Source organism: Podarcis cretensis (assembly GCF_951804945.1).
Source record: "Podarcis cretensis genome assembly, chromosome: 2".
Taxonomy (NCBI): Eukaryota; Metazoa; Chordata; class Lepidosauria; order Squamata; family Lacertidae; genus Podarcis; species Podarcis cretensis.
In genome coordinates, this window is record NC_137171.1 from 113,606,656 (window position 1) to 113,629,690 (window position 23,035).

Sequence of the window (23,035 nt, forward strand, 5' to 3'; positions counted from 1 at the left end):
ATGTAAAAAGGTTTTGGAAGCTGGAACAGACCAAAGGTAAATAGTTGCAAATTGAACAGGCAAATTGTATCAAAAATATGGGAAGCATATGACAGGGGGAGAGGGGGGAGGTTTGTCAGCACCAGCTCATTTAAGCACTTAATTAGATTTCATCATGCAGATAGCCAAATGTTTCCCTCTTCTGCAATAATGATTGCCTTTGTATGGCGGACAAGATGCACAGGTCCACAACAAATGCGCCATGAGCAGGGTAAGACTAGAACCAATGGCTTTGTGATGGCCTGGGACTCAGGCTCGGACCAGAGGAATCTCAGTCTGCACCGATCCTTTGCCTCAGGCATCATCTGAACCAAGTCTGGGGCCTGATCCTGAAGAGTTCCAGTCTGCACAGGTTCCCCTGCAACAAACACCAGCTGGGCCGAGTCAGGGGCCTGATCCTGCCCTGGCTCCAGATGCGGGGATTACCTCGTTGCCTTCAGCTGGGTCATCACTTACAGCTGCTCTGCTACCAGTTGGGGTCGGGGAGGCTGAGGCGGCCCCTGGGTCTAGTAACCCACCAACGTCTCCCGAGGTGCAGAGACTAAGGTCTGAGAGAAGGAGAGACCCGAGTACTCGCAGGAGGAGTGCTCGCCTTCGGGCAAAGCAGGGAGGTGAGTCACCGGGGGATCAGGATCGGCTGTTACCCCGACAAAGGCTGTCGGACCCCACACCAGGTTGCAGGAGCAACATTGCTGTATGCCTGAGATCCTGTACCTGTCCTTGCCTGGTTTCCTGCCTCATGTCCTGCCTTGGCCCTGTCAGACTGACTCCTAGCAGAACCTTTGGATTCTGAACCGGATTCTCAGGTTACCCCTGGGCCCAGCACAGGCTTCAAGTTACAAGAAAGGCAATTCCGACTAAACGTCGACAGTGGAACAGATTCCCTCAGGAGGTTGTGGACTCTTCTTCCTCAGGGGTTTTTGAGCAGAGTTTGGGCGGCCATTTTGTCAGGAATGCTTGAGTCGAGATTCCTGCATGGCAGGGGGTTGGACCTGATTACCATCATGGTTCCCCCCCCCCCAAACTCTACAGTTCTATGATTCTATGACTGAGAAAGGTGCAAAGAAGAGGCAAAGAGAAAACAAAAGGTGTGGAGAGAGAAGCAAAAGCAAGACAGGAGACACGAGGACAAAAAGTACCAGAAGGTTGAGGGGGCAGAGAAAGAAAGGAGTTGGTAAAAGTAGCTGAAAGCCAAAGGAGATGAAAAATACAATCATTTTGGATACCATGGGTGCTTTCTTGATAAGCAGAGTTTGGATTTGATATCCCGCTTTATCACTACCCAAAGGAGTCTCAAAGCGGCTAACATTCTCCTTTCCCTTCCTCCCCCACAACAAACACTCTGTGAGGTGAGTGGCGCTGAGAGACGCGGGTGGCGCTGTGGGTAAAAGCCTCAGCGCCTAGGGCTTGCCGATCGGAAGGTCGGCGGTTCGAATCCCCGCGGCGGGGTGCGCTCCCGCTGCTCGGTCCCAGCGCCTGCCAACCTAGCAGTTCGAAAGCACCTCCGGGTGCAAGTAGATAAATAGGGACCGCTTACCAGCGGGAAGGTAAACGGCGTTTCCGTGTGCTGCGCTGGCTCGCCAGATGCAGCTTCGTCACGCTGGCCACGTGACCCGGAAGTGTCTCCGGACAGCGCTGGCCCCTGGCCTCTTAAGTGAGATGGGCGCACAACCCCAGAGTCTGTCAAGACTGGCCCGTACGGGCAGGGGTACCTTTACCTTTTACCTTTATCACTACCCAAAGGAGTCTCAAAGCGGCTAACATTCTCCTTTCCCTTCCTCCCCCACAACAAACACTCTGTGAGGTGAGTGGAGCTGAGAGACTTCAGAGAAGTGTGACTGGCCCAAGGTCACCCAGCAGCTGCATGTGGAGGAGCAGGGAAACGAACCCGGTTCACCAGATTACAAGTCTACCGCTCTTAACCACTACACCACACTGGCTCCCATAAGAAAACACAAACATCATGGTGATAGCTTCTCGCCTTTCTGCTCAACAACAGGCCGCCTTCACCAACGAGCAGCCCCCTAGAAAGTAAAAAGAAGACACAACTACTGAAAGGGTCTGAAGGTTTGACCCACAACATTTGAAACAGAGGTTCTCTTGTACAGTGGTACCTCAGGTTACATATGCTTCAGGTTACATACACTTCAGGTTACAGACTCCGCTAACCCAGAAATAGTACCTCAGGTTAAGAACTTTTCTTCAGGATGAGAACAGAAATCAGGCAGGGGCGGCAGGAGGCCCCATTAGCTAAAGTGGTACCTCAGTTTAAAAACAGTTTCAGGTTAAGAACAGACCTCCAGAACGAATTAAGTTCTTTACCCAAGGTTCCACTGTACTAGATGAATAGCAGACCAACACCTCAGTGTGCGAAATGTGCTTAGCAAATGAAAGTTTGGAAACATAAGAACCATCAAAGTGTTTAGAAAGAAAGCACATCGGATTGAAAAACAAACCACTTGATTATTATCTTTCAAGAAATGGACACCCGGTCTTTGAAGAGCCCTTTGAAGAAAACCGAAACTTTGAAGAACAATTTGCTCGATCTATAATAGGAAGGGAGAATGGCCTAGTCCAACTTGTTCACAGAGTTGCTCCAAAGGCTAGTTGGATTCATTGCTTCTTCTACAAGAAAGTTAAAAGCAAAGCACTAGCTTTGAAACCTATGAGTGGCAGGCCTTCTGTTCTAGGACATGTGAAAACCATTAACTTTATCAAATTAAGTACTTGTGATAGAAGCTCTCTGCCAAGGATTGGGTCCCGAACACAAAACTCTGTTGATGTTGCACAAAGAGATAAGACGATGATTGTCATGATTGCCAACATGAGTTCATATGCTTCTTCATTAAGTTTGTTCCACAAACAAACGGTTCAGTGTACACCCCAAAAAATCTTTATCAACAATTTTCAAGACAGATGCTTTAAATAAAGAACTGATTACATTTCTGCTGGTTGCATCCCGTCAAAATTGGAAAGGTTTATATAACTTGCTGTTATCTGTTTGGAGTCAGAAGGTTCTGGCAATGGCTCTCATGGAAAGAGCTGGCTGATGTATAGATAGTATTTGACTCCTGTAAAATTAGCAAAGATATATCATAATGGTGACAATATATGTTGGAAATGTAAAGAAAAGGAAGGAACCTTTTATCATATGTGGTGGACTTGTCCCAAGGTGAAATCTGGGAAAAGATTTATAATGAATTGAAAAAAAATGTTGAAATATACATTTATAAAGAAACCAGAGGCCTTTCTTCTTGGAATAACAGGTTTGGAATTGCCCGAGAAAGATGTTAAATTATTTTTGTATGCCACAACTGCTGCTCGTATTTTGTTAGCTAAAAAGTGGAGAACCCAAGAATTACCAACAATAGAAGAATGGCAGATGAAGATGATGGAATTTTCGGAGCTAGCCGACCTGACCGGAAGCGTCCGCGACCAGAAGGAGGAGGAGTATCAGGAAGAGTGGAATAAATTTAATGATTATTTAGTTAAATTTTTTAAGTTAAACTAACTGAAAATAGCTTGCAGATACTTAATGGGCTTAGGATTTTATTTATGCTAAGTGAATTAATATGTTTAATTCCATAAGGTGAAAATCTAAGGATATTAATGTTTTAAGTTAAATTTCATAAAAATTGGGATTTGGAAAACCGTTAAAAGGACATGCAATGAAATCCAACCAAGGGGAAGCGAGGAAGTCACTTAACAAAGTTAATAACTGTAATTTTCAATAAGGCTATGATTTATGTTTGTTTGTCTTGTGTGTTTGTTTGTTTATAATATTGTGAAAACTAATAAAAAAAATTGGGGGGAAAACAAAGTTGGAAAGGTTGATATAACTTGCTGTTATCTGTTTGGAGTCAGAAGGTTCTGGCAATGGCTCTCGTGGAAAGAGCTGGATGAAGACTCAATGGGTGGTATATGGGAAATGACACTTCAGGGATTCTTAGCACTGTTTATAACTCAACATGCATCTGGTCGGCCACTGTAAGAAGAGGATGCTGGACTGGACGGGCCATTGGCCTGATCCTGCAGGCTCTTCTTATGTTCTTATGTGCAAGGGGGTCCTGTAGTGAGTTTAAGGAGTGAATCAGAGGTGGGTCTCAGGCAGAGGTATCAAGCTGCACCCAACATTGAGGGAGCCTGTTGTCCATGCGTGACATCACACACGTGCCGCCCCCTCCAACCCAGCCAGGCCGACTTGGTCAACCCCACCCACCAACCCACCTGCTGCCCACTGCTTTAACTTTGTAAGTCGCCACCCACCATGAGGCTGAGGCCACCTCACTGAGGCCATGGCCTCCCCCTCTGCAAGGCCCACCAAGGCACTTGGGCGCGAGACCATATAACACTGGTCTTGAAAGACCTGCAATGGCTCCCAGTACATTTCCGAGCACAATTCAAAGTGTTGGTTTTGACCTTTAAAGCCCTAAATGACCTCAGCCCAGTATACCTGAAGGAGCGTCTCTACCCCCATCATTCTGCCCGGACACTGAGATCCTTCTCCGAGGGCCTTCTGGTGGTTCCCTCACTGCGAGAAGCCAAGTTACAGGGAACCAGGCAGAGGGCCTTCTCGGTAGTGGCACCCGCCCTGTGGAACACCCTCCCATCAGATGTCAAAGAGAACAACAACTAACAGACTTTTAGAAGACATCCTAAGGCAGCCCTGTTTAGGGAAGCTTTTAATGCTTGGTGTATTACAGTATTTTAATATTTTGTTGGAAGCCGCCTAGAGTGGCTGGGGAAGCCCAGCCAGACGGGTGGGGTATAAATAATAAATTATTATTATTATTATTATTATTATTATTATTATTATTATTCCTTTGAGAGGTCGGGGTGACTAAAGCTGTTTCACCATCTAAATGTAGGTCAAAAGAGGCCTCTATAATCTGCTTTGTTCAGCACATCTGCAGATGAATATGCGTAATGCATGTGGAATATTTTCAATATTTAATGCTCTACATGAGTGTTTGATGGTATGATGCTCTTGATTTTTATGGAGAGTTGGACTATGTTTGGCTTTTGTCCCTAATAATAATAATTTATTATTTATACCCCAGCCATCTGGCTGGATTTTCCCAGCCACTCTGGGCAGCTCCCAACAGAATAATAATAATAATAATAATAATAATAATAATAATAATAATAGCGATCAAACATTAAAAACTTCCCTATGCTGGGCTGCCTTCAAATGCCTTCTAAAAGTCCGGTAGATGTTTATCTCCTTGACACAAGGAGGGTGGGCGCCACCACCAAAAAGGCCCTCTGCCTGGTTCCCTGTAACTTCACTTTTCACAGTGAGGGAACCACCAGAAGGCCCTCAGAGCTGGACCTCAGTGTCCGGGTTGAATGATAGGGGTGGAGACACTCCTTGAAAGTTTTGAAAGGTTAAGTACTTAATTCGTTCCGGAGGTCCGTTCTTAACCTGAAATTGTTCTTAACCTGGAGCACCACTTTAGCTAATGGTGCCTCCCGCTGCCGCCGCACCACCGGAGCAGAGTCTGTAACCTGAAGCGTATGTAACCCGAGGTACCACTGTATCCAACTTACTGAGCCTCAAGTGCTTCCATTCAACTGTACTCATCTTTCAAAATGTTCTTATGCATATGGAGCATTTGCACACAAACCCCTTTTTATACCGCTTTAGGGATGTTCTGTTTAAGCAGATGTTCCAGCACATTCCAACAGTTGTTATGTGGCTGATTCCAAACCCAAGGCCTCTATGTGTGTTACTTGTATATAGGGATGGGTGACTCTGTCCATTCCAGTTTCACTCAATTTCTCATCTTTCTAGTCTTAAGCTTCCACATCAGTTTGCTATCATTGTTCACGTCACCATCAGTTTTCTTCTAATAGGAACAAATTTCTCCTAATACGAACCAAATTGTACACAATTTTGCCTGGCGTGCAAATTTGTCAACAAAGCCGTTTCGCTCAATACTGTATGTTATTTTCGTTTTTATGCACGATTCACCCTAGCACATGAACCTTTGCAGAATATCCCTTCTGGCTCAAGATCTGCACTGCAAAATTCAGAGACGTGAAAATTTCAAAGAATGGCTGTGTTTCGCTTCCCGTGTGGTTTCAGAAAGGGCTGGTTAAGCATGGTGAGCTTTAAAATGTGAACTGAATTGCATTTCTCCCCTGCCCCTACGTCTGTGTAAAGGGCAGTCACGGACACACAGGATCCTGAACTGCTCTGGGAATCTCTATGCAGAGAGAGGTCTATGCAGAGAGGGTGTTTGCTTGTCACAGCAACAGCAGAGGCAGAATCAGCCGTGTAGTGTCAACGTTTGTGCAGCCACTTAGTTTGTGTGATTTCCAGGAACTGCCTGAGAAAGGGGGGGGCATTAACCCCTCCCACATTTTCAGACCAATCCTGGAGCTCTGACACCAAGACCCTGGCATCCCGAATGCAATATAAGTCCCTCATTATGTGTTAAGGAAAGAAAGCAAGAAAGCAAGCAAGCAAGCCATGGCTTCAGGCTCTCTCCATGACTTCCCTGATCAGATTTGTTCCATCTGCAAGCAATGCTTCGACGATCCAGTGACTATTGACTGCGGGCACAATTTCTGCCAAGCCTGTCTCCCCTCGCTGCCTCATTGGGGGGAGCCCGACAGAGACCCTTCCTGCCTGCTGTGTGGCGAAACCGTTCATCAAAGGAACTCCAAGCCCAACCAACAACTGGCCAACCTTGTACAGCTTGTGAAGAAACTTCAGGAGGGGGCGAAAAGAGATGCCGAAAGGAAGGAAGTGAGCAAGAGTCACCAAGATCCCCTGAGGCTCTCCTGCAAGGAGGATCGAGCCCCCATCTGCACCGTGTCCAAATGCAACAAGGAGGACAAAATCCAGGATGTGGTTCTTGCAGAAGTGGCCACCAAGGTAGGAGGTCTCCACGAAGGAAGAGGACAGAGAAATAATTGGGTCTTCTTCCTGGAGGTTCAAGCTGAAGATCACACACACACACACACACACACACACACACACGGACAGCTCAGTTGGTAGAGCATGAGACTCTGACTCTCAAGGTTGTGGGTTCAATCTCTGCATCACAAAGGGTTGGACTAGATGACTCCACAATTCTATGATCCCATGGTATTCCATGTACACTTTCATGAGTCCATCTGAGCTGCAGGGGGAAACTGAGACTTCTTTTTGTTACTTTGGGGGCCTGGGGGTTAAATTCGAACACCTTTTGTAGGGAGGGAATGTGGCAGTCGAGCATGGTGGAGGTTTTCCTCTTTTGTTTAACTCAGAACACCTTGCCATCACTTCTAGGAATGGTTCAGCCACTGCCATTGGCCATATTTGGGGGAATAGCAGAATCATCTTGGGTACGAGACTAAATGATGGCTAAGCAACCCTTGAGCTGATTTTGAGGGCGTGCAGGGGGGTGGAGGGGACGGGAGAGGGAGAGTAAGTCTCACTGCATGTGCAGAAATCTGTTGCCCAAGCAGAGATGCTTTCAGCCCATTGTCAGGAACATCCCGAGGGAAAGTTGTTGAAGTCTCCTTGGTGTCCAAAGTGTAGGAACTGATAAAAAGAAGTTCTGCAGGCGTGTAACTCCAGGCATGTAGGATGTTGACGTGTGTTTTAATCTGGGTTTTGGCTTATCTTTGATTCTAATTAATTTCTAAATGTTGTAAATAGCTGCTTTTATCTCTCTCTTTTTGCCAATAATTATATTGTTTTGTTATTTTTGTAAATGACTTTGAGGTTTTATTACAACCAAGCGGGATATAAACCTTTTGCAATAAATATGGATAAATAACTTAATAAATGCTTAAACCATTCTATCAGCCACCATCCAACACACCCTCAAAATAAAAACAGACCAAAATCACAACATAGCTAAATGCATCGGCAAATTGGGGTCCATATTTGATCTGTTAAATCGAAGCTTTGTTCCTGACCCCAGTTACTATAATGGGGAATTTTTAAATGGCTATAATCTCTCTTCCTTTTCACATAAGTGAGTGAAATATCTGAAGGGCTGTTATGTACTAAGCTTGGATCCTAGAACAATAGGCAAGTAGGATCCTAGAAGGTTACAACTGATTGGCTTGCAGGAAAAGACCAATCAGGCTTCAGGAGGGAAGCAGAATCAGCCAATCAGAGAGGACTCGTTGTGTAAATAATGTACCGTATTTTTCGCTCTATAGGATGCACCCGACCATAGGACGCACCTTGTTTTACAGGGGGAGAACAAGGGGGGGGGAATCTCCCCCTCTCTGCTCAGTGCCTCTTCAGCAAAGCGGCAGGAGAAATGGAGCCTCTTCCATTTCTCCTCCCGCTTTGCTGAAGGGGCGCTGCACAGCTCTCCCTCTCTGCTGAAGCCAGGAGAGTCTTGCTCTCCTGGCTTCAGCAAAAGTAACCCAAAGCCTTTGGAGCTCAGCGCGAGGTCCCGCTGTGCTCCAGAGGCTTCAGGAGGCTATCCCTGAAGCCTGGAGAGCGAGAGGGGTCTGTGCGCACCGACCCCTCTCGGTCTCCAGGCTTCAGCAAAAGCAACACGAAGCCTCTGGAGCGCAGCGGGAGCGCTCCCTCTGCGCTTTGGAGGCTTCGCGTTGCTACCGCTGAAGCCAAGGAGCCTGCATTCGCTGCATAGGATGCACACACATTTCCCCTTAATTTTTGGAGGGGGGAAAGTGCATCCTATAGAGCGAAAAATACAGTATATAAAAGCCTGAGGTTTGGGGGGCAATTCAATCACTGTTTTACAAGCTGCAATAAAGAGCATGAAATCACTACAGGACTCTGAATATATTTCAAGGGCTATATCACATGCAAGAGGGAGCAAGTTTGTTTTCTCCTGCTCTGGAGGGAAGGATGCAAATCAATGGCTTTAAGCTACAAGAAAGGAGATTCCGACTGAACATTCAGTCTGTTCAGCAGATTCCTACGAGAGGCAGTGGACTCTCCCCTTCCTTGGAGGTTTTTAAGCAGAGCTTGGATGGCCATCTGTCAGGGATGCTTCAGCTGAGATTCCTGCATTGTAGGGGGTTGGACTAGAGGACCCTCAGGGTCCCTTCCAATTCTATGATTGTATGAAATTTGCAGGCAAAGTAGCCCCTCCAGTGGGAGAACAATTCATTGCCCAAGCAGAAATCCTTGTGGTGATGAAACGATTGCCTTAGTGCTATGTTGGATTCCATGCAATGTATTAGAGGACATGCAAGCCGACTCCATAGAAATGATCTTTCTGGGCTGTTGGGAGAGGTGCTTTGTAAATTGCGGTGAACTGTGTATGTTTTTGCCCGACTGCTATTTACGTTTCTCTGAATTCTGTTTTAAACTCTTTTAAGTCTCTTGGAGACCTCTGTGTAACAAGTGACTTCTTCTTCTTCTTCTTCTTCTTCTTCTTATTATTATTATTATTATTATTATTCAAATAGTTATTATCCTACAGCAATTTACGCCAGTGTGGTGTAGTGGTTAAGAGCGGTGGACTCATAATCTGGTGAACTGGGTTTGCTTCCCCGCTCCTCCACATGCAGCTGCTGGGTGACCTTGGGCCAGTCACACTTCTCTGAAGTCTCTCAGCCCCACTCACCTCACAAGAGTGTTTGTTGTGGGGGAGGAAGGGAAAGGAGAATGTGAGCCGCTTTGAGACTCCTTCGGGTAGTGATAAAGCGAGATATCAAATCTAAACTCTCCTAAAACATATCCATTCTGCAGGTGACTCAAGCTGCACCTCCTAAAATCAATGCCACGAAGACCCCAGTTCCGGGCTCACCAACCACAAATGAGGAACAGGAAACCACTTGCTCCATCTGCAGGGAGTATCTTACAGACCCTGTGACCCTGGACTGCGGCCACAACTTCTGCCGGGGGTGCATCACCTGCTATTGTAAGATATTGGAAAATGAGGATGGGGGAGCGTTGAAGTGTCCTCTTTGCAAATCCCGGATCCAGAAGTGGAATTTTCGATCCAATTTGCAGATGGCAGAAAAAGTAGAAGGCCTCAAATGCCTTCCACTGAAATTATATAAGGTAAAGTAAGGTGGGGGGGGGGGTCATGCTGAGATCCTCTGTTCCTATTATAGTCAGTGCTGAATTATGAAGGGATGGGAGGAAATCACCGTAATTTTTTGCTCTACAAGACGCACCAGACCATAAGACGCACCTAGTTTTTGGAGGAGGAAAACAAGAAAAAAAATATTCTGAATCCCAGAAGCCAGAACAGCAAGAGGGATCGCTGCGCAGTGAAAGCAGCAATTCCTCTTGCTGTTCTGGCTTCCGGGATAGCTGCGCAGCCTGCATTCGCTCCGTAAGACGCACACACATTTCCCCTTACTTTTTAGGAGGGAAAAAGTGAGTCTTATAGAGCAAAAAATACGGTATATCTGTATACGGTATATGTCAGAGCGCCTAACAACAGGCTTCTCGTGGCTAAGTCAGAAGCCCGGACAGTGCAGCGATCCCTCTTGCTGTCCTGGCTTCTGGGATAGCCGCAGCGCACAGCCTCTCCCGGGCAGCAAGAGGAAGGCTCCCCCAAGAGTCGTGTTCCCTTTAAAGAGCGTGTGGAGCGTGTGTACGGCTCTTGGGGGCTTTTCCCCGAGGAGGGGAAAAAAGCCCCCAAGAGCCGCACACACGCTCCACGTGGCTCTTTAAAGGGAGCGCTGAGCAGAGCCTCCCGCCTGCATTTGCTCCGTAAGACGCACACACATTTCCCCTTACTTTTTAGGAGGGGGAAAGTGCATCTTATAGAGCGAAAAATACGGTACATATAGAAGACTCCCGATTCAATCCAGGGCTGGATCTACATTGATCTTCTAAACGTGATTGAATATAATGTTCTCTAACGCTTAATGGTAGTTTTCTATTGCTGGCGGCTTACCGCTCTGTTAACGCATTTTAAACATTATAAATGACGAGTGTAGATCCGCCCCGGGTAATCTCAGTCTATAAAATTCTGCCTGAGAGTTTGGAGAGTTTAATAATAATAATAATAATAATAATAATAATAATAATAATTTATTTATTTATTTATTTATTTATTTATTTATTTATTTATTTATTATACCACACTTATCTGGCTGGTTTCCCCAGCCACTCTGAGCGGCTCCTAACAGAATATTAAAAGCACAATAAAACATCAAACGTCTAGCTTCTACACCCTTTGAATCTGACATTATTTGGCACAGATAATTTTTCCACAACTACATTTGTCTTGACAGGGATGATGATGATGATTTATACCCCGCCCATCTGGCTGGCTTTCCCCAGCCACTCTGAGCAGCTCCCAACAGAATATTAAAAACACAATGAAACATCAAACATTAAAAACTTCCCTAAAGAGGGCTGCTAAATGTCTTCTAAAAGTCTGATAGTTGTTTATTTCCTTGTCATCTGGTGGGAGGGCATTCCACAGGGCGGGCGCCACTACCAAGAAGGCCCTCTGCCTGGTTTATTGTAACCTCACTCACAGGGAGGTTGTTGGCTATATGGCACAGATTAACGCTCAGGCTCAACAATGCATCTGCTTCAGATTTGCTCCAGATGAGCCTTAGTAGTAGTAGTAGTAGTAATAATAATAATAATAATAATTTTATTATTTATATGCAGCCATCAACATCAACCATTAAAAACTTCAGATGTCTTCCAAAAGTCAAATAATTCTTTGACATCTGATGGGAGGGCTTTCCACAGGGCAAATTAAGATCCCAGGTTCAGTTCCTTCCAATTGGGCTGAGAAAGTGAATTAATTTTATCTAATATCCTACAAACCTGAAGGCAGCTTTTTGCTAGAGGAACAAATAGTTTGATTCACAATCAGACTGGCTCATATAATATGTATCTAAAATACTCAGAAAAGAGGTGGAGAAGGGGGATATGGCAGGCATCCCCAACCTTTGGCCCTCCAGATGTTTTGGACTACAACTCCCATCATCCCTGACCACTGGTCCTGTTAGCTAGGGATCATGGGAGTTGTAGGCTAAAACATCTGGAGGGCTGCAGGATCGGGGATGCCTGGGATATGGTCGTTATTTTCCAAGGAAGGAGTAAGAAGAAACCTCTGCAAATTACTAGATCTTCATGCTCAGGTGAGACATAAGCCCTTTGGGGTCTGCTGCGTAGTACAAAGACATGGGGAAGATGAAGTGTCACCACAGCAGTGGCCTCTGCCCTCTTAGCTACCCGTGATCATGTCAATGTTTCAGACACACCTACTTAAGGAATCCTACAGGGTGGCCCAAAAACATTTTTTCTGAAAGAATGGAATGACTTGATAGGGTGAACGTTTTCTAAGGAGATCTGTGTTTGGCATCACATGGGCTGCCCTCCTGCCAGAACCAAATTATCGTTATGAGTTTGTCAGTGCCAGACCTCTGTAATCCCAGGATCCAGCAAGTGTTAGAATTCAATCAAGGCTTGGAGAGTTATGCTGTGTGCCAGGCCCCTCTAATCCCAGGATCCAGCAAGTGTTAAAACAGGTATCAGCAACCTTTTTCAGCCGTGGGCCAGTCCACCGTCCCTCAGACCATGTGGGGGGGGCCAGACTATATTTGGGGGGAGGGATGAATGAATTCCTATGCCCTACAAATAACCCAGAGATGCATTTTAAATCAAAGCACACATTCTACTCATGTAAAAACACCAGGCAGGCCCCACAAATAACCCAGAGATATTTTTTAAATAAAAGGACACATGCTGATTCCTGGACCATCCACGGGCCGGATTGAGAAGGCAATTGGGCCGCATCCGGCCCCCGGGGCTTAGGTTGCCTACCCGTGTTAAAATCTAACCAAGGTTTCTAATTTTTGTAATAGCCATGTGAGTCTCTGAAGAAGAAGGAGTAGTTTGGATTTGATATCCTGCCTTTCACTCCCTTTAAGGAGTCTCCAAGCGGCTAACATTCTCCTTTCCCTTCCTCCCCCACAACAAACACTCTGTGAGGTGAGGGGGGCTGAGAGACTTCAGAGAAGTGTGACTGGCCCAAGGTCACCCAGCAGCTGCAGGTGGAGGAGCAGGGAATCGAACCCGGTTCCCCAGATTACGAGTCTATCGCTCTTAACCACTACACCACACTGGCTCTCCTCTGGGGGGAGGTGTAAGGAGAACAAAGGAAGGGGAGATGGCAATTGCCCCTCCCTCAACTCACAGATAGTTGTATATATGTGTAAACAAACCACATATCATAAAGGCACCACAGTCTCTGCTGTGCCTCATTCCCAAAAGGAAACACGAACCCTGATGAGAAAGCGCCCGGAACCCTGGGAATCTCTCGCCGCTCGGAGACTTGGGTGGCACACAATGTTATTTTCAATCTGTGCAGGAAAGAACCCAGAACCATCTGAAGTATTTGGAGAAAGAAAAGCAGAACCTTGTCAATCAGAAACAGTCCGAAGAAGAGGAAAAGGAGAAATGTCTGGTAGGTTTTTTTCCATTCAAGATCTTTGCAAGCCAAGGTTGTGCGTAGACAACAGACTCGCAGCCAAGGCAGGGATCATGGAGCAAACCTGAACTCCAGAAAGCCTTCCAGTAGCACCTTAAAGACCAACTAAGTCAGTTCTAGGTATGAGCTTTCGTGTGCATGCACACTTCTTCAGATACACTGAAACAGAAGTCACCAGACCCTTCTATATAGTGAGAAGGTGGGGAGGGGTATTACTCAGAAGGGTGGTGGGATTGGGTGATTGGCAGATAGCTGTGATGAGCCTGTTGACGACTCTTAACGACTGCAATAGGTCTTAAGTTTGGTAATAAGTTGCAATTCAGCAGCTTCTCTTTCCAGTCTATTTCTGACTATTTCCAGTCTATTTCCAGACTGTTCTATTACAAAGGAATTTCAGAAATAGACTGGAAAGAGAAGCTGCTGAATTGCAACTTATTACCAAATTTAAAACCATGGAGAGACCTGGTCTTAACAAAGACATTGGATTCTTATCTCATTATACACGACAAAGCCATTTTTCACCTTCTCACCCCTTGCTTTTTCCTGTAAGACCTACTGCAGTCGTTAAGAGTCGTCAACAGGCTCATCACAGCTATCTGCCAATCACCCATTCCCACCACCCTTCTGAGTAATACCCCTCCCCACCTTCCCACTATTTAGAAGGGTCTGGTGACTTCTGTTTCAGTGTATCTGAAGAAGTGTGCATGCACACGAAAGCTCATACCTAGAACTAACTTAGTTGGTCTTTAAGCTGCTACTGGAAGGAATTTTTTTATTTTGTTTTGACTATGGCAGACCAACACGGCTACCTATCTATACCCAGAAAGCCTGTCGCTTTAAAACTGCCTTGCACTTGGCCAGACTAACCCGAGGCTATTCCACAAAGCCTTCTAAATCATGTACATAAAAGGTGAAGGTAAAGATAAAGGACCCCTAAGGGTGGCGCTGTGGGTTAAACCACAAAGCCTAGGACTTGTTGATCAGAAGGTCGGTGGTTCGAATCCCCGCGACGGGGTGAGCTCCCTGCTCCTGTCAACCTAGCAGTTTGAAAGCACCTCAAAGTTCAAGTAGATAAATAGGTACCACTCCGGTGGGAAGGTAAACGGCGTTTCCGTGTGCTGCTCTGGTTTGCCAGAAGCGGCTTAGTCATGCTGGCCACATGACCTGGAAGCTGTACGCCGGCTCAACTGGACCTAATGGTCAGGGATCCCTTTACCTTTAAAGGACCCCTGACAGTTAAATCCAGTCTCAAACGACTATGGGGTTGTGGCGCTCATCTCACTTTACAGGCTGAGGGAGCTGGCGTTTGTCCACTTCTGCAGACTGTTTTCCTGTGTTGTGTGGCCAGCATAACTAAGCCGCTTCTGGCGAAACCAGAGCAGCGCACGGAAACGCCATTTACCTTCCCGCCGGAGTGGTACCTATTTATCTACTTGCACTTGCTTTCGAATTGCTAGCATAGCATCCTTTAAACCCACAGGCTGGTATGGCAGGAAAGGCTAGAATTTTCCTACTTCCTACTTTCCTAAAATTTCGGAACTAATCGCTTCTTTCCTTAGCCATTCCTTTCCCTGTGTGCAGCCTGAAAGTAGCCGCATGTGTGTGCAGTCATGGGTCAGCTGGATGTGTGTAAATGGGGGATTGCCAGGACTGGATGTGTGTTGTGTTGCCTGTGCATGTTGCACGTCTGATATGTGGAGTGGATTTATGTGTATGCGTGGAGGAGAGAGGGTGGGGTTTCCATGTTTGTTCCAGGTGCATTTGTGACACCTGTGTGGACGTGCTTCCCTCAGAAACAGTTAAACAAAGAAAAGCAGAAAATCAAAGACACCTTTGAGAAGATGCAAAGTTATCTGGAGGAAAAAGAGAGTTTCTCGCTGGCCCGCCTGAGAAACCTAGAAAAGGAGATTAAGAAGAAGGTGGCGGAAAATGGCAACAGACTCTCAGAGGACATTTCTTACCTCACGAAATTGATCGCTGAGCTGGAGGAGAAGTGTGAGCAGCTTCCACAGGTGTTTCTTCAGGTGAGATGGAGTCAATGTCACCTGAACATGACATTTAGTTTTCCGCAGAGAAAACGGGGCAAATCAGGCCTCCTGGTAACACAAATATGAGACAGACTTCTCTGTATCTTTCTCTTTCAGGACATCGAAAGTACCTTGCTCAGGTATGCAGCTCCTTCTCCTGCCATTACTGACTCTTAAAAATAAATAAATCCCTGCTTATTCCCCAGAAAGTCTTGATGCAGCTAACAGTAGCAAAAGCAGAATAAACAGTATAATGTCCATAGGCTGTAGGGCAAGGTGAGCAATAACTGGCTTATCTTCTTCCTTTCTGGTACACAGTTTTTAGTCTAGCTTCTACACCCTTTGGATCTGACATTATTTGGCACAGATAATTTGTCCACAGCTACATTTGTCTTGACAGAGATGATGATGATTATTTATACCCCGCCCATCTGGCTGGGTTTCCCCAGCCACCCTGGGCGGCTCCCAAAAAAATATTAAAAACACTATAAAACATCAAACATTAAAAACTTCCCAAAACAGGGCTGCCTTCAGATGTCTTCTAAAAGCCAGATAGTTGTTTATTTCCTCTTCATCTGATGGGAGGGCGTTCCACAGGGCAGGCGCCACCACCAAGAAGGCCCTCTGCCTGCTTCCCTGTAACTTGGCTTCTCACAGTAAGGGAACCGCCAGAAGGCCCTCGGAGCTGGACCTCAGAGTCCAGGCTGAACAATGGAGGTAGAGACGCTCCTTCAGGTATACTGGACCGAGGCCGTTTAGGGCTTTAAAGGTCAGCACCAACACTTTGAATTGTGCTTGGAAATGTACTGGGAGCCAATGTAGGTCTTTCAAGACTGGTGTTATACGGTCTCAGCGGCCACTCCCAGTTACCAGTCTAGCTGCCGCATTCTGGATTAGTTGTAGTTTCCGGGTCACCTTCAAAGGGATGAAGCACATTCTTGTGTGAGCCCAAGAAGCCCCTCTATATAGAACCAGGCTGTAGTCCCCTCCATTCCTCCCTCTCTACTTCCCCCAAAAGCCCTGGCTACTTAAAAACCTTTTCAAACGACAGGTGCCGCGCATTGAATCTATAAAGCATTAGAGGAATTACCATTCTTTAAGCTTTCTTTTCGCAAAACCATCTTTCCCTCCCGGGTACAGGGAGAAACGAGTGGAGCATTCAGCAGACCTTTCCACCTGGTTGGAGGAGAGACTCAAGATCTGTTGTCAGAAAAATTCAACGCTAGTAAACGCTATGGTGAAATGTGCAGGTATTTGGGGCAGCTCAGGAGTTGGCGGGGGGGGGGGGGGAGAGAGGTTGAGCTCTCAAAGATATAACTGTGGAGGAAAGCGATCTAGGGCCCGGGGTGGAATATGCAACGGAAACATCCACCCGGCTGTGAAAAAGGCAAAATTCCTTGCCAGCGAAAGACATAGAAACAAAAACATTGCGATGCCTTTCTGCAAATCGATGGTGCAAACCTGAGAGATTCTGGAGAGGCCTAGCAACTGCATCTTGGAAGATTGCAGTAGAGCTGGAAACATTCTAGTAAATATGTTTTTTTTTTTTTCTTCAAAAAAATGAAATCTACATTATTTATTACATATTGATAAGCTCTTTGAGTGAATTTGTCATTTTTAAACCTAACATTTCCTTCCTTCTCCCACCTCCTCAAACAGATTCTCTGGAGGAAGCATTGAAGAAAGGTAATTTTGGGGGGACAGAATACCAAGGGATATTTTGATGGGATAAGTTCCCAGTGGGTCTGTCTGCTGACCACAGAAAGTCACCCACTTTAAAACTGTAGTACATCTAATGTAATTCTAATTTATGTGATGATCTTAATCAAGGTCAAGTTGACAAATTGCTATTTTGTACATTGCTGCTGCTGCTGCTTCTTGCTTGCTTGTGAGTCACACAAAGCAATAATCAACCTAAAAAAACAAAACAACCCATGAAATACAGTACCTCATTTTTATATTTCAGAAGGTTTGAATAAATTTCTCAATCACACTACAGCGCCTCTGGAGCCAAAACTGGAGAAAGGTAATATTATGGAACTAAATGACAACTAAATCTTGGTGGGAAGATGGTGCTTGGAAAAGAGTCAAGGAGCAGAACTGGTTTTATTCTGGGAATAAATTCAGTAAATTGAGTAAATAATAATTGTTTCTTAACTGTGCCTGACATGCCATCCAAAAGTTAATTCATTCAGCATAGCCCTATATTTAAATGCCGATCTTAATCAGGGAAGTACTGTAACAGGGCTTTTTTTAAAAAGAAGCAACCGCTGAAACATGTATGATGATTGTTTTATTCTATTGCTTCTTAAACGAGAACTGAACAAAAGTAAGTTCTGGAAGAATTAGATGGAAACACAAGCTCTCCAATGTAAATAAGGACACCCAATGACACATAAAACATTAACCATAGTCGCTGAGAGCATGTCATTCAAATAAAAACTACCAAGTCTAACAAATGAGTAATTATTATTATTATTAGTTGTTGTTGTTGTTGTTGTTAATTGAATTTATATACCGCCCTATACCTGGAGGTCTCAGGGCGGTTCACAAAAAAGATCACAATATATAAAATAAAAATAAAAAGAATAACCCAATAATGCCCCACCGCAAAAAAGAGCTACATTTTAAAACGGCATAGGATGTTGATGAAGTCAATCAAAGGCCTAGTTAAAAAGGAACATTTTTGCCTGGCACCTAAAGGTGTATAATGAAGGCACCAGCCGAACTTCCCCAGGGAGAGCATTCCACAGATGGGGGGCCACTGCAGAGAAGGCCCCGTTCTCGTGTGACCCCCTTCCAAACCTCTTGAAGAGGAGGCACACAAAGGAGGGTCTCAGAAGATGATCTCACGGTCTGGGTAGGTTCTTATGGAAAGAGGCGGTCCTTGAGGTATTGCGGTCCTGAGCCATTTAAGGCTTTATAGGTCGAAACCAGCACTTTGAAATGGGCCTGGAAACTAATTGGTAGCCAGTGAAATCGGACCAGGATTGGTGTAATATGCTCAGACTGTTTTGCTCGAGCAACCTGGCCGCTGAATTCTGCACTAGCTGTAGTTTTCAAACAGTCTTCAGAGTCATCTCTATGTATAGCTTTCAACCGTCCCTTATTTGGCGGAAAAATCCCTTATCCCAGCGCCATGTCCCTTATTGATGATGTCCCTTAAATTTCCCGGGTTTCATGCTCGCCCAGCTCAGGAGGGAAGCAGCAGCTCGGGGTCCTCCGCTGCGATAGAGAGAGCGCACTGGCACCGTCGTCCTGGCGCGAGGAGTTCCATCGGCCCTTCCCTACCCGAGAGAGAGGGGGTGAGGGGGAGAGACTCTCACCCACACCGCCCACAAGCCTGGAGGCGGCAGCGGTGGCAGCAGCTGAGGAGGCGGCCTGAGGGAGGGGGAGGGGGAGGCATGCAGAAGGGCGGCACTTCAGTGGCCACCGCAGCGCTGCAACCGCCAGATTGACAGAATCTGTCAATCATACTCTTTACAATAGCAAAATCCCTTATTTTGGCTGCTGATCCCTTATTTTTGAGGCTGCTGGTCCCTTATTTTCAAATCTGTAAGTTGACAGCTATGGTGTAAATATGTCTCTGACTGGAAATGGGTAGAAACCATAGCTAAAGGTGGTGTTCCCAGGTGTAGCAGACCCGAAGGGATCGTTTCTTCTCATCTACTTAGGAGTGTACGCTTACTCGCCGGGAGATTCAAGCCCACGTTTATTTTCCCTTTCTCTGTGTGCCCTTCAGTGAGCGTGACTCTGGATCCACAAACGGCACACCCTCTGCTCGCGCTGTCTGCCGATCTGAAGAGCGTGAAAGTTGGGGAAGTGTCTGACGACCAGGCCGAGGACGAATTGTTCTGCATACCCTACGTGCTGGGCCGTGAGAAGTTCACGTCCGGGAGACATTGGTGGGAGGCTGAGCTGGATTTAAACGAAGAAGACAAGGAATACATGGATCAGGAGTGCTTGTGGATCGTAGGGGCGGCACGAGAGTCCTTCCAGGGAAATAAAGGTTTCAACCTGAGCCCTAAAGCTGGGGTCTGGGTTGTGGGGGTGAGCCCCTTTTCCAAAAAGCTCACTGCTTTCACTTCCCGCAAGCCAAGCCATTCGCACTTGGCACATCAGGTGAGGAAGATCCGAGTATCCCTGGATTACAAAGCACGCCAGGTGGAGTTTTTTGATGCCGATACAGATGCCTCCATTTTCACTTTTTCAGCAGCTTCGTTCGCTGGGGAGGCCATTCGTCCCTTTTTTTGTCTGGGGGGAGAAGGACTTGAATTGAAGTGTGGAAACTGAGCAGAATATTCACCAGCCCTGGTCTTTCCCTGAAAACAGATAGCTAGTGGAAGCTTTCCTTCTGGTGCAAATAGCAGCTGTGGGGGTGTATTAGGGCTGTGCTAATGGAAGCTTTCCTTCTGGTGCAAATAGCAACTGGGGGTGTATTAGGGCTGCGCTAATGGAAGCTTTCCTTCTGGTGCAAATAGCAGCTGTGGGGGTGTATTAGGGCTGTGCTAATGGAAGCTTTCCTTCTAGTGCAAATAGCAACTGGGGGGTGTATTAGGGCTGTATTAATGGAAGCTTTCCTTCTGGCGCAAATAACAACTGGGGGGTGTATTAGGGCTGTGCTAATGGAAGCTTTCCTTCTGGCGCAAATAACAGCTGTGGGGGTGTATTAGGGCTGTGCTAATGGATGCTTTCCTTCTGGCACAAATAGCAACTGGGGGGTGTATTAGGGCTGTATTAATGGAAGCTTTCCTTCTGGCGCAAATAACAACTGGGGGGTGTATTAGGGCTGTGCTAATGGAAGCTTTCCTTCTGGCGCAAATAACAGCTGTGGGGGTGTATTAGGGCTGTGCTAATGGAAGCTTTCCTTCTGGCACAAATAGCAACTGGGGGGTGTATTAGGGCTGTATTAATGGAAGCTTTCCTTCTGGCGCAAATAACAACTGGGGGGTGTATTAGGGCTGTGCAAATGGAAGCTTTCCTTCTGGCGCAAATAGCAACTGGGGGGTGTATTAGGTCTGTATTAGTGGAAGCTTCCCTTCTGGTGCAAATAGCTGTGGAAGTGTGTATTAGGGTTCTGCTGAGACCCCACTGATCTGCCTCGTGGCCCCCGTTTGTGGTCCCTGGGTCTGCACATCACCCACGTGCAGACAGGGATGTCCCACCCTCTGACAGCCCTGGATTGCTCTGGGCTTTGCAACCCAATCCAGGGCTATTTGAACCTGACTCGGTTAATGCCCGGATTCTCCCCCCTTTCCCCCAAATCAGCCTGATTCAGTTTGGGACTCTGCCAAATGCACTCAGCAGCCCTAGTAGGTACAGGAGGAGAAATTTGGTTTGATTTGCATGCTAATACAAAAATGCCAAATTTACACTCCCCATAACAATGTGTGAACCAAAGCCTATCTATCCTTCAAAATCCACACTTCTCAGAATGTTGCTATGCAGAATTTAGCAGTCTTCTAGCCAGATAATATGTACATTAGGGGGAATTGTGCTTAAAACCGCATATATTAGTCACTATAGCATACAAACATGCATTATGTCTAGCGAAACGACTTGCAAAAATAGGTATATTGGCCAAAATTGCATAAGGAGAAATGCACACTAAAATCTCTATGCTGAGCTTATCCGCCTGGATTTTTAAAAATTCCAATCATATTCCTTAATCTAACCAAGAAACATGCTTTTTTCTGATGAAAATATGAAAAATCATTGCATATCCTATGCACTATTCTACATATGCATATGCACTCTAGAATTCCTAAAGTAACCAGTATAATCCAGCATGCTTGAGTAATTAGTGTGTGAAGAGGTTAAAACCATAGAGTAAGCTGTCCTGCCAGGCTTCTTCTATTTTACTTCCCCTCCCACCTTGGGAAGAAATGGGTAACCAACCCTTTTGGATTTCTGTATGGAAGGATCTCTGAACTAGTCACTCCAGCCAGCAGCATAGCTTTAACCTGCCTCCTTTGTTTCAGACCAGAATGGAGTTCTGAAACTAGCATTTTTCTATACCAATAGTTTAGGTACTTTTGCATTCATGTAGTTGAGCAACTATTTTGACTGGCTGCGTATCTTTTCTGTCTGCTGTATGGAAAAGCACATGAATTGTTTTGTAAGGAAACCATTTTATGTGGTCTATCTCTGTGCTGGGGAATCAATATAGCTTGGAAAGAGCTTTTTTAAAAGGGTTTACAGCCTATATTTCCATGCTTTTCTTTGCTGCATGTTTTGCAATGTTAAATCTCTGCTGGGTTTTCTCACCAAAGGGTGCTTGCCCCAAACTTGGGCCTAGACTTCTAGTATGCCAATAACCAGCACATAAGCAGATACATTAAACAATGCACATTGCTGTATATTTAACAGTATGTATCAATAAACTTATAAAGTTACTCTGCAGAAATGTACCACAGTATGTTATTTTACTCTTTTATACTTATTATACATATACCATACTTTTGGGGGAAAGTGTATCATTATACATGAGCGGAGTGTCATTATCTTCCCACTGAAAAAACTGTGCACATCTAGGGACAGATGAAGAGATGCCATATAAGAAGGGTCAAGTATGATTTTCTGACAAGATTTCCATACCTCTCGTTTAGAAACTAAGCCATAACACAAGGACATATGTTTTTTGAATTCATCTGTTCATCTTTCCACATCCAGTGGCCAAAAAAAAAAATAATCAAACACACACATACACATTTTTAAAATAGGAGGAACGCTTGCTTACAGTTGCATGTGGTTTTTCTCCCCACAAAAAAAAATAATAATTAATTTTTCATGACCCAAAACACTTCCTTCTCTAGATTGAAAGAGCAAGGTACAGTGGTACCTCAGGTTAAGTACTTAATTCATTCCAGAGGTCCGTTCTTAACCTGAAACTGTTCTTAACCTGAAGCACCACTTTAGCTAATGGGTCCTTCTGCTGCCGCTGCACCGCTTCATCCTGAAGCAAATTTCTTAACCTGACGTACTATTTCTGGGTTAGCAGTCTGTAACCTGAAGCATATGTAACCTGAAGCGTATGTAACCTCAGGTACCACTGTATTCAAACTGAGGCTACAAAGGAACCAATGACTTCTGTAAGCAGATAACACACTGTTCATTCCCTATGTAGTTCCTGGGAGGAAAGGAGTTTTTGAGGTAGAAAGAAAGGTGCAGTCTCTTAACACCCACATGCTCTGTAAACCTGGTCAACATTATGTCTGAACAGGAAATTCCAACACAAAAATGTATGCATACACTGGGCCAGCTTCAATGTCCCCACATATTCCTCACACCCCATCCTGCCCTGCTCATACTGAGCACAAGCCAATGTCTTCGTCTTCCAAAGCAAGTACAGTGGTACCTCAGGTTACATACGCTTCAGGTTACATACGCTTCAGGTTACAGACTCCGCTAAGTACTTAACCCGAGGTACCACTGTACTCTATTCTGAACTTAAAAATCAAAAGCGCAATGCTGGTGGTCAACAAAAGAGGTTTAAAGACTCCCTCAGGGCAAATCTTTAAAAATGTAGTTATAAACACTGACAACTGGGAAACACTGGCCTGTGACTGCTCC

General features: G+C 45.5%; 1 protein-coding gene across 1 annotated transcript; it reads left to right on the forward strand.

Annotated features, from left to right (window-relative positions):
* Nucleotides 1-6,461: 6,461 nt before the first annotated feature.
* LOC307209115 (zinc finger protein RFP-like) lies at nucleotides 6,462-21,873 on the forward strand. Its single transcript, XM_079964215.1, has 10 exons — nucleotides 6,462-6,922; nucleotides 9,716-10,030; nucleotides 13,317-13,412; nucleotides 15,230-15,460; nucleotides 15,581-15,603; nucleotides 16,604-16,713; nucleotides 17,123-17,149; nucleotides 17,430-17,489; nucleotides 19,206-20,014; nucleotides 20,527-21,873. The coding sequence occupies exons 1-9, from the start codon at nucleotides 6,515-6,517 to the stop codon at nucleotides 19,754-19,756; spliced, it is 1,821 nt and encodes a 606-aa protein (XP_079820341.1). The 5' UTR covers nucleotides 6,462-6,514; the 3' UTR covers nucleotides 19,757-20,014; nucleotides 20,527-21,873.
* Nucleotides 21,874-23,035: the final 1,162 nt, after the last annotated feature.